At 39.8% G+C, this 12,578-nt stretch overlaps 1 protein-coding gene across 2 annotated transcripts in view; it reads right to left on the reverse strand.

Annotated features, from left to right (window-relative positions):
- The window catches only part of LOC124722026 (high affinity copper uptake protein 1), a 161,537-nt gene that overhangs the window by 21,385 nt on the left and 127,574 nt on the right, over window positions 1-12,578 (reverse strand). For both annotated transcript variants that reach the window (XM_047247210.1, XM_047247209.1), the window contains exons 3-4: window positions 2,248-2,384; window positions 2,063-2,161 (exon numbers count right to left, since the gene is read on the reverse strand). In XM_047247210.1, coding sequence (XP_047103166.1) covers window positions 2,063-2,161; window positions 2,248-2,384 — 236 coding nt within the window. The remainder of the gene's footprint in view (window positions 1-2,062; window positions 2,162-2,247; window positions 2,385-12,578) is intronic.

Consider the following 12,578-nt stretch of genomic DNA (forward strand, 5'->3'; position numbering starts at 1 on the left):
TCCAACACTGCCAGTGATTTTTTCTTGGTGGGAGAGTTGGAATGAGGTGCACTCAGCCCCATGATGCCAACTGAGGAGCTACTCAAATGAGAAGTAGTGGCTCCAGGGCCAGGAAATCTGACAATGCCCAGGAGAGTAGTTTGTTTATCCCTTAACCCTCCATACCACATCTCAATGACATTGTATGGCAGAGGATGACACAATGGCTAGTCAGCATTGCATGATCCTCCGAGCCTGTCCGTACAGTTTACTTATCTTTTATGACTAAATGCAGGGCTTCGCTCTTCAAGAACATGACAACTGGTTTGTGGACACAGTCAAATATTGTGACGATGAACGCAATACAATCAGTAGGACTTGATTGGAGATCTTCTATTAACATGAACAGTGTAATTTACAAACTTAACATTTTCAAATGTTCTTCATTGAGCAGTTAATAAAAAAAAGTACAATGCAACTCACATCTACAGGGCACCCACACATAAATAGGGTTGAGACTTAGCATGCAAAATAGCAGAAGTTTGTAACTGAACAAAAGTTAGAATTATTGTAATTAGCTGCACAGGCATTAACAACATAACAATAGCACTACATGTGTGTCTGTGGTTCCTGAAGTTAAAGGAAATTGCACCAACCAGCTCCTTGGTCATTTTGTACAGTATACAGTCAGAGAGAGAAAAAAATAATTCCTCTTTACAGCTTCCAAACATACATACAAGTAGAATTCAATAACTATAAGAGAATGTACAATTTTTAAAAATGCAAAATTTTCCAGTGACAGTATTCCCAAACAGATTATGTTCTAAGAGGAGAAATCGTGAGCTGATAGATGAAATAGCAGCCTTCTATTCTATTTATTTCATCTTCCATTTCAACTTGGTTTTGTTCCAGTGTTAAAAAGGTATTGTTAAAAGAGTTATATAAAACAGAAATAAAAGATGCTGTTGGAATGAAGTAGGGAATCTAATTCATACAAGATGACCACAAAAGCCTAAAGCAGTTTATAGGACTGAAAATTGTGGTTTGAGACTTTTCTGTAGATATATCACAACGGAATGCATTAACAACCAAATGATAAATTAGTGTTTGGTAGAGGAACATCAGGATGCAGAAGAAGAAAGTAGACTGCCATGACCCAGAAGCGACAGTAAAGGTGGCTTTCAAATAGAAGTTGAATCCTTTCCATGTGCAGTTACTGAAGAGTGCATAAAGATTTCATTTTATGAATGCTGGATTTACCATCTTTTTTACGTGTAATGCAATTAACTTATTTATAATCCTAATGTACTGATAGTTACAGAGTTAATAAAATATGAAATTGTGTGAAAAATGGAATAATTTTGCATAAAAATTAGAAAAATAAACAGTTGGAAAAAAGTGGATAGTTCCTAAATTACAAATGAAAAGATCTGACATATACAATACCCAGTAGGTCCTGGGATTTATTCTGTCATTTATTATTTCTGTCATTTCTGACAATGCTTTGTTAATGTAAGAAATGCCAAACTGCACCATAGTACTGTAGAGTAAAAGTCAAACTATAGGTTACCCTGTAATTATCTGGGCGAGTCAGTTCAAAGATCAGAGGAATACAAAGACAAACTACTTACAATAGGGCCACAACTAATAAAACACAATCAGTTTCCAAATCAATCTTTAGGCTGACGATAGCTTTATGTATTGGATGCTGAATCAATTTTGAATTCCTTCATGTGTTCTGTGTCATTGATGCTAACAATAAACTTCTGGTGAATGATTATATATTTTACGAAATTTTACGTGCAAATTCTGATTGTGCTAAAATAATCAATTTCTCTTCCTTTTTACAAAGTGTCTCTGAGAACAAAAAAATTTAAAACTATTCAATTCAGCATTAATTTAATCTCTTTATTTATTAGTGCAATAGACACAAAAATATACTTAAAAATCATCTTTCTCCACAACTGCAATAAATCATCACCAAAAGTTCTGAAAGTTTCAAATTTAATTTCACTGAGATGGTGTAATGTATCAACAGTACTGAAAACTCAATTCTTTAGCTTTATGATGTCACAACACTTACTGTACAATCTGGTTATCTTCAGAAGTTGTGTTCTTTTCCCCTGGTTCAGAGACAGACCTATATTGTAGCCCATTGTATGTTTTCCAGAAGAGATACTCTCTAAGAAAGAAAGAAAAATATTGTAGAACAAGATGTATTGTTGAATCTTTAAATTAATGTTGTATGTTTGTTTCACTAAAATGTACCTGTAGTATTTCAGTCCTTCATACAGTGCAGCCATGAATACGATGCCAATAATGGAGCCAATAAGACCTCCAACAGAATTTATCTTCCAACCATCAAATAAAACTGTTTCAGTATAGCCTGTGTGGAATGTCATTGCCTGTGAGAAACAGTCAGTTCATCACATTTGACATTCTCATAAATTCTTAAAATAATTACACTAGAAAATTACAAAGGACCTACAGTTCAAAGATTGTGAATGTGTTTAATAAAATTTGGTAATTTCATTAATATAAAATAAATCAACAAATGTGACTCAAAATACCAGGAAACCTGCATATTCCCATGAAACAAATTCTTGAAAATTAACTTAGTAAGTTTTAAAATTAATTCCCTTAAAATTTTTTTGACATGGATAGTCAGGCAGCAGTTAGAGTTGACAGTAAATTGAGTTCATGGTTCAGAGTAGTTTCAGGGGTAAGACAAGGCTGCAACCTGTCTCCACTGTTGTTCATATTATATATGGATAATATGTTGAAAACAATAGACTGGCTGGGTGAGATTAAGATGTGCGAACACAAAATAAGCAGTCTTGCATATGCGGATGACTCAGTTGTGATGGCAGATTCGATTGAAAGTTTGCAAAGTAATATTTCAGAGCTAGATCAGAAATGTAAGGACTATGGTATGAAGATTAGAATCTCCAAAACGAAAGTAATGCCAGTGGGAAAGAGATATAAACGGATTGAGTGCCAAATAGGAGGAACAAAGTTAGAACAGGTGGACAGTTTCAAGTACGTAGGATGCATATTCTCACAGGATGGCAACATAGTGAAAGAACTGGAAGCGAGGTGTAGCAAAGCTAATGCAGTGAGTGCTCAGCTACGATCTACTCTTCTGCAAGAAGGAAGTCAGTACCAAGGCTAAGTTATCTGTGCACCGTTAAATCTTTCGACCGACTTTGTTGTATGGGAGCAAAAGCTGGGTGGATTCAGGGTACCTTATCAATAAGGTTGAGGTAACGGATATGAAAGTAGCTAGGATGATTGCAGGTACTAGTAGATGGGAACAACGGCAGGAGGGTGTCCACAATGAGGAAATCAAAGAAAAACTGGGAGTGAACTCTATAGATGTAGCAGTTGGTTGGTTGGTTGGTTGTTTGAGGTTAAAGGGACCAAACAGCAAGGTCATCAGTCCCTAGATGTAGCAGTCAGGGCAAACAGGCTTAGATGGTGGGGTCATGTTACATGCATGGGAGAAGCAAGGTTACCCAAGAGACTCATGGGTTCAGCAGTAGAGGGTAGGAGGAGTTAGGGCAGACCAAGGAGAAGGTACCTGGATTCGGTTAAGAATGATTTTGAAGTAATAGGCTTAACATCAGAAGAGGCACCAATGTTAGCACGGAATAGGGGATCATGGAGGAATTTTATAAAGGGGACTATGCTCCAGACTGAACGCTGAAAGGCATAATCAGTCTTAAATGATGATGAAAAATTTTCTATTAAAAGTGTTACCACCATAAAATTTAATTAATTATGTCCATCAGAGACGAATTCATGTTTCAGAATGTGACTGAAAATGTAATACACAGAAGAAAATGTGACTAATCTTACATTTAAGAACTTTTCTGTGAAATGGCCTCAAGTGTAAAGGAATTTAACATATTTTTCTCATTCATAAGTTTTCATTCTTTTTTCTTATATTGAATATTTTGTAGTCCAAAGAAACCATGCACAAAGTATATTTCTTTTCTTGAGTCACCAGTGGAAGTACAATATTATTTGAGTAGCCAAGATGCAAAAGCCGCTAAATGTATGTTTTGTTGATTTTGAGTTGCACAGACTGCAATATAGATTTTTTCTGTGCCTATATGACGGAATAGGTTTTAGAGTGTAAAACCAACTATAAGCCATTGAAAATGGCTGTAGAAAATTGTGTTTAGTTGCAAAGGGTGCTAATTGCACATAGTCTTTGGGTGCAAATCCCACTAAATATCCAACATTTGCAATATCTACCAATTTCAACAGGCATGGCAGTCACTGCGCCATGTCCAGGTGCAAAGCATGCCAACTGACATCAGGCTTACCAATCTAGACACTTACAGCTACTTTTCAGTTTGTTACAATTGGAGGAGATATTATTCTCACTCAGTGTTAGGGTGGCTGCACTGAAATGAACATGTATGCAACAATGAAACTCTCGCTGCTGATGCATTGTTGAAATATATGCCAGTAAGCACAGTTCAGCTGATCAGCAGTGTGTTTGTTGATATATTTGGATGAGTGTTTTGAAGAAAGGAGTGATTTTTGTGGATGGTTTAAATGCAGAAGATGGTACAAGCAAAGTGGGAATAACTGAATCAGTAGGAATTCTGCAAGAAGCCAAACCTGTTGTGGTAGTTGCAAATGACCAGAATGATCCTAAGGGCAATGGTCCCTCCCAGAAAAGGAAAAGGTGTTCTGATCAGAGGAAGAGAAATGTTGCAAAACAGAAAGGTAAGAACATGACGTCTATTATTACAGCAATGTTGCGCAATGAAAACTGTGTTGATACTAATTGTTACGACATAATTTCAACAAAATCATGGTATGATCTGTGCTCTCCTCTACACAGTGCTGTAGTCCAACCAATTTAATGGTCAAGCAAGGAATGAGCATGATCATCCAGAGTTGTGCTATGGACTACACTTATACTGTTGCCAGACTGCTCCCAGATTCAGTTTCGCAGGAATTGTCCACACAAGAGGATTTTAAGCAACCACTGGAGGAGGGGGTGTTGGAAGTAAAAAATGAGATTTCCTACCAGTCATGTGGTTTAATCATGCCTTTTTATATACATTATTTGATTTTTAACTTAGCTCATTGTGCTTACTACCTATTTATTTTGTCTGCCTGTACAGACTTCTATCTACTCTTCAAGACCTGTGATGTGGTCCACCCCTCCCCCCTTCCTCCTCATCACCTTTTACTGCTTCTACGTACTTAAGCATCGGGGTTTGTTTCAAATATAAACCCATAGTCTTCCCAAAGATGCCCGATTGTAAACATCTCTTCAGAAAACTAAGATGTAATGGACTTACCATGCAAGACTTAAGAAAAATTTAACAAACGTTTTACCCAAAAAGTACCCCGAGAGTGGCAGCTACATAGCTCAACATGTCTCTACCATATCTTCTGAAAGAAGATCCAATGAGGGTGGAAAAAAGAAATAAACTATCACTGCCCATTTTTCTCTATCAAAAAATGAGAGGTGAGGAGATCAAAAATGTTGCTGTTTGCAAAGCAGTTTCTTTGTCAATTTTGCAAATTAAGAAGGATAGGGTTACTGGATTGTGCCAAAAAATTTTAGACCAAGATGCAGTTCCCATTGAGATGAGAGGAGGTGACAGAAGAACCAAGCTGTATGAAATGGAAAGAGAGAGTGTGAAAAACCACATTAGAAGTTCATCTCTTTAGAACATCACTGCTCGGGAGGAACCAGCACCAAAAGAATCTACGCAGGAAATTGAGCAAACGGAGGTAAATTGTGAAGAGAACCCTGAAAACATTGTTGAATATGATTACTAAAGGTGCATTTTTCAAAAGATTTCAATACTGGCTTTGGTGGCCAACATGTTGACGATAGTTATTTGACATGCTCATCACTGGGAAATCATAATGAAGAGAAAAATGAAGTGCCAAAAAGGAGAGCCTGCAAACCCAGGTCAAAGTCCACAATATGAGAGCTGACACGTTCTACACAAATCTAAAAATAAATAATGAGGATGAAATAACTCTCAGCTATGATTGTCAAAAGAATCAAGTACTACCAAAGGTGCCAGACCAAGCACCCTATTATTCCCATCATATGTACCATTACAACTCTACAATCTGCCAAGTGCATCACCCGTAAGCGGCTCCTTGTACATGTGAATTGCAAACTCCTACTGTTTCTACAAAAATTGTATAAAAATGCTATTATGTTTGCAAAAGTCGCCAGTTGCTAACTACATGCAAAAAAGATAATAAATAAATAAATAAATAAATAAATAAGTCCATTTATTAATTTCTCGCTCTCTTTCTCTTCTCTCTCAAGTAATTTCCATCATGTATTTTTCAACAGCTCGCTGAGCAGTTCCCAATTCAGGACTTGTTTTGGCATAGAAAGTCGGATGATTCACAGCCATAAGTCAAACCTGGTACACACACTCATTGTAAACTTCTCTAGAGACACATTGGAAGTTTTGTCTTTAACACTATTTACTGTCCCAAAAGCATACAAGGACATTTTTGCAGGTTGTCTCAAAAGAAAGTTTATATTTGATGCATCAAAACAGAATGGAGATTTAAGCCTACTGACAAAATTTTTATTTATCATTGAAATATACAGTTTAGGAATTTACTCCTTAAATTTATTTAAATGCAATCCAGCACGCCTACAGCACTCATTTAACTGACTAACAAAATTTTGCATGACAGGTTGCCATGTTGACAGTGGGATGGCTGTCACTTCATTATGGATTTGACATATCCCCAATAAAAAAAATCAAAAAAAAAATCATGTGGCTCATATCTGGACTGCGTGGTGGCCAATTTATGTCACCCCCTCCTGCAGATCAATTGGCCAGGGAAAATTTGGCAAACTCACAGGATAGATGCATTGGATGTGTGTTCTGTGGCCTTGTCTTGCTGAAACCATGTTCTTTACTTATAAATGGGAAAGTTTTGCAATTCAGCTACAAAAATTCATTTATCATCATCATAAAATGTTCTGAATTCACTGTAACTCTTGTGCTCAAACAAGTATGTGCCAATTATTCCTCAGGGCAATATCGAAGGCCATACACTAACTTTTGGCAAATGAAGGGGTTTCTCATGCATCTGTTTTAGGATTCATTGCACTCCAGTTGTGGCAATTTTGCTTACTAATGTGACCATTCAGGTGAAATGAGCCTTGCCAGAAAAAAGATGATGCTAAATGAAGGGGACTCAGTCATATCACTAACGAACTGCAGCCTGTGTCTGGAATCTTGAGGTTTCAATTCTTGCACCAACTGAAATTTGTAAAGGTACAGTTTAAGGTCTTTTTGCAGAATTTGCTGCAGTGATGATCAGCTCACATTTAAAGAACTTGCACACTTATGAATGGAGAGGTTAGGATCATTGTGAACAGGCCAATTTACACCATCCCTGGATCCACACACTCTTTATAACCTGTATCACCTGGATTTTGGTTTGGCCAGTGTTGATGTGGACTCAAACATTTTGATGCATTTCCAGATAAAGGGAACACTTGGAGCATCATTTACATTATGCATTGTACAATCAGTGCAAAATTTCCTCCCAGCTACGGTCACTGTTTTTGTAAAATTCTCTCACACAGAATGCGTGGTCCACTCCCTAGAAGGGCTCCATATTGACTGGATTCCTAAGGGCCGAACAAGTGATAAACATACACCCCCCTCCCCCCCCCCCCCCCCCCCACTCACCTCAAATTTCTTGTGCATGTGGAGAGAGCTCTTCAACATTCTTTTGAAACATTCTGTATTTGCCTGTTTACTTCCTTTTTTGTAATTCAGTAACAATCTTCAAATATCCTAAGTATAAAAAAACCCATGAACTGGTTACATTTTAATACCTCAGCCTCACTACACAGAAGACAATGAACCTGGTGCCTTGCAAATTCGGAAGGAAATTATCAACAGGTAATGGAAATAAGGCAGTGTAAGTATATTCTGCAGGTGGCCTCCAGTGTGAGAGTTTCTACAAGAACTCATAAATAAGTTGGGCTGCAGGGCTTGCAGATATTCCATCTGGCTCAGTGTAACATCTTAGTGAGTCCTGGAAGTTCCCTCATGATTATGGGCAGCCAAGATAACATGCATGCCACAGCTTGTGGAATTTCCCACTACTGCAAAACTTCCATGGTTGTATGGAGCTAAACAAGGGAATGGCCAGGGCATGGAAAAAGGACATGGCAGAGATATAAATGGTTTTGAAGAAAAGGAGAACATAGACCCCCAATCCTTGAAGATTGTTATTAATTCCAGAGCAACCAATCAGTTGGTTTTAGAGTAAAGACTCGGGAACATGTGACCGCTCAATCTCGGAGGAGAGAAGAAAACTGGCATTTGCCAAGTTCTAGCACAGGTAGTGCAAGAGGATACAGGAGATGTGGTCAATGAGTGCAGTTTTTGGCAGCGAGCAGCCATCTAACTGGCACAAAGGTATAAATCTGAAAAACCGTGCCGGTATTAGATTGTTACTGGGTTGAAAAACTCAGGTATTCTAGCATAGTGAGAGTTGAAGTAAGACAGAACCGAACAGCTGAGTTTTTGAACACAGACTGGAGAGTGACAAATAACATAAATAAGTTTTGAATACCGGGGGCAGCATTTGCAAGTGTGGAAAAAATTTTATTTTGTTATTTTCCCACAAATCAGCTCCTCTATTAAAGTAAATGAAGATTGTATTTTAGTTCTATTTCTAATCATATGTTTCATTTAATGTAGTTAGTCTATTCTTTTAGTTCTCTGAAGAACCCTTATGTGTTTTACTGTGGCCAAGCTTGTTTCTTGATAAACTGCATGCCTTTTTCCAACACAATGAATGAGCCACAGATCTTCAAGACTGAAGTAGGCAGAAGGCCAAGCAAGTATAGTAGACCTCATAGGGTATGATGTAGTGAGAAAGTCTGTGGAAGTATAGTAGGTTGATAGTCCGTGGCTGTGGGGCTTTTAAAGGTAAAATAAGTCTGGTGACTATCATACTATCTTACAACTGTAGTATTATTTTTTAGTTTAGTGAGACCAGAGAGCCACTTAAGAGAAAGTGTATTCTTTAGAAAGAATGAGGTGGGAAAGGACAAGCACATTAGAGCATGACTTTACTGCCAAGCTGTACAGTTTCAGTTTTTAATTGGTGACTGTACATTATTTTAGTCTCATTATATTAAACTTTCAAGCCTACTTTCAAACTTGTTCTAGTAATTTCTCCCTTTTGTTGTTTAAGCATACCTGCACCAAAGGAAAACAGCACAATGCAATTTTCAAAATGAAGTGGTTCAGGTATGTTTCATTAACAAATATTGTTTCCACATTATCTCAGTTTGAGTCTAAATAGTTTCTCTAGGGCTGTTGGGAATAATTTTGGTGATACAGAATTTCTTTGCCTGATGCCTTCCCACTATCCTGATGAAGTACATGTAAAGGTACAGGAATGATTATATATAAAAAAATAGAGGGAAACTCCACGTGGGTATATATACACATACAGGGTGTTACAAAAAGGTACGGCCAAACTTTCAAAAAAAAAATGGTTCAAATGGCTCTGAGCACTATGGGACTTAACATCTTAGGTCATCAGTCCCCTAGAACTTAGAACTAGTTAAACCTAACTAACCTAAGGACATCACACACATCCATGCCCGAGGCAGGATTCGAACCTGCGACCGTAGCAGTCGCGCGGTTCCGGACTGCGCGCCTAGAACCGCTAGACCACCGCGGCCGGCGGCCAAACTTTCAGGAACCATTCCTCACACACAAAGAAAGAAAATATGCTATGTGGACATGTGTCCAGAAACGCTTACTTTCCATGTCAGAGCTAATTTTATTACTTCTCTTCAAATCACGTTAATCATGGAATGGAAACACACAGCAACAGAACGTACCAGCGTGACTTCAAACACTTTGTTACAGGAAATGTTCAAAATGTCCTCCATTAGCGAGGATACATGCATCCACCCTCCACCGCATGGAATCCCTGATGCGCTGATGCAGCCCTGGTGAATGGCGTATTGTATCACAGCCGTCCACAATACGAGCACGAAGAGTCTCTACATTTGGTACCAGGGTTGCGTAGACAAGAGCTTTCAAATGCCCCCACAAATGAAAGTCAAGAGGGTTGAGGTCAGGAGAGCGTGGAGGCTATGGAATTGGTCCGCCTCTTCCAAACCATCGGTCACCAAATCTGTTGTTGAGAAGCGTACGAACACTTCGACTGAAATGTGCAGGAGCTCCATTGTGCATGGACCACATGTTGTGTCGTATTTGTAAAGGCACATGTTCTAGCAGCACAGGTAGAGTATCCCGTATGAAATCATGATAACGTGCTCCATTGAGCGTAGGTGGAAGAACATGGGGCCCAATCAAGACATCACCAACAATGCCTGCCTAAACGTACACAGAAAATCTCTGTTGATGACGTGATTGCACAATTGCGTGCAGATTCTCGTCAGCCCACACATGTTGATTGTGAAAATTTACAATTTGATCACGTTGGAATGAAGCCTCATCCATAAAGAGAACATTTGCACTGAAATGAGGATTGACACATTGTTGGATGAACCATTCGCAGAAGTGTACCCGTGGAGGCCAATCAGCTGCTGATAGTGCCTGCACACGCGGTACATGGTACGGAAACAACTCGTTCCCCCATAGCACTCTCCATACAGTGACGTGGTCAACGTTACCTTGTACAGCAGCAACTTCTCTGACGCTGACATTAGGGTTATCGTCAACTGCACAAAGAATTGCCTCGCCCATTGCAGGTGTCCTCGTCATTCTAGGTTTTCCCCAGTCGTGAGTCATAGGCTGGAATGTTCAGTGCTCCCTAAGACGCTGATCAATTGCTTCGAACATACCGCGCCACGGCTATTGCCCCGTGCTAATCCATACATCAAATGGGCATCTGCCAACTCCACATATGTAAACATTGCACCGACTACAAAACCACATTCATGATGAACACTAACCTGTTGATGCTACGTACTGATGTGCTTGATACTAGTACTGTAGAGCAATGAGTCACATGTCAGCACAAGCACCAAAGTCAACATTACCTCCCTTCAATTGGGCCAACTGGCGGTGAATCGAGGAAGTACAGTACATACTGACGAAACCAAAATGAGCTCTAACATGGAACACATGTCCACATAACATCTTTTCTTTATATGTGTGTGAGGAATGTTTCCTGAAAATTTGGCCGTACCTTATTGTAACACCATATATGAATATAATAGAGGGAAACATTCCACGTGGGAAAAATATATCTAAAAACAAACATGATGTGACTTACCAAACGAAAGCGCTGGCATGTTGACAGACACACAAACAAACACAAACTTACACACAAAATTCAAGCTTTCGCAACCAACGGTTGCTTCATCAAGAAAGAGGGAAGGAGAGGGAAAGACGAAAGGATGTGGGTTTTAAGGGAGAGGGTAAGGAGTCATTCCAATCCCAGGAGCGGAAAGACTTACCTCAGGGGGAAAAAAGGACAGGTATACACTCGTGCATATATATATATATAAACACACACACACACACACACACACACACACACACACACACACACACACACACACACACACACACACACACAAGCAGACATTTGTAAAGGCAAAGAGTTTGGGCAGTGATGTCAATCGAGGCAGAAGTACAGAGGCAAAGATGTTGTTAAATGACAGGTGAGGTATGAGCGGCGGCAACCTGAAATTAGTGGAGGTTGAGGCCTGGTGTGTAACGAGAAGAGAGGATATACTGAAGGGCAAGTTCCCATCTCCGGAGTTCTGACAGGTTGGTGTTAGCGGGAAGTATCCAGATAACCCGGACGGTGTAACACTGTGCCAAGATATGCTGGCAGTGCACCAAGGCATGTTTAGCCACAGGGTGATCCTCATTTTCAACAAACACTGTCTGCCTGTGTCCATTCATGCAAATGGACAGTTTGTTGCTGGTCATTCCCACATAGAAAGCCTCAGAGTGTAGGCAGGTCAGTTGGTAAATCACGTGGGTGCTTTCACACGTGGCTCTGCCTTTGATCGTGTACACCTTCCGGGTTACAGGACTGGAGTAGGTGGTGGTGGGAGGGTGCATGGGACAGGGTTTACACCGGGGGCGGTTACAAGGGTAAGAGCCAGAGGGTAGGGAAGGTGGTTTGGGGATTTCATAGGGATGAACCAAGAGGTTACAAAGGTTAGGTGGATGGCGGAAAGACACTCTTAGTGGAGTGGGGAGGATTTCATGAAGGATGGATCTCATTTCAGGGCAGGATTTGAGGAAGTCAGATCCCTGCTGGAGAGCCACTTTCAGAGTCTGATCCAGTCCCGGAAAGTATCCTGTCACAAGTGGGGCACTTTTGGGGTTCTTCTGTGGGAGGTTCTGGGTTTGAGGGGATGAGGAAGTGGCTCTGGTAATTTGCTTCTGTACCAGGTCGGGAGGGTAGTTGCGGGAAGCGAAAGCTGTTTTCAGGTTGTTGGTGTAATGGTTCAGGGATTCCGGACTGGAGCAGATTCGTTTGCCGCGAAGACCTAGGCTGTAGGGAAGGGACCGTTTGATGTGGAATGGGTGGCAGCTGTCATAATGGAGGTACTGTTG

The sequence above is a fragment of the Schistocerca piceifrons genome, chromosome X (genome assembly GCF_021461385.2).
Source record: "Schistocerca piceifrons isolate TAMUIC-IGC-003096 chromosome X, iqSchPice1.1, whole genome shotgun sequence".
Classification (NCBI taxonomy): Eukaryota; Metazoa; Arthropoda; class Insecta; order Orthoptera; family Acrididae; genus Schistocerca; species Schistocerca piceifrons.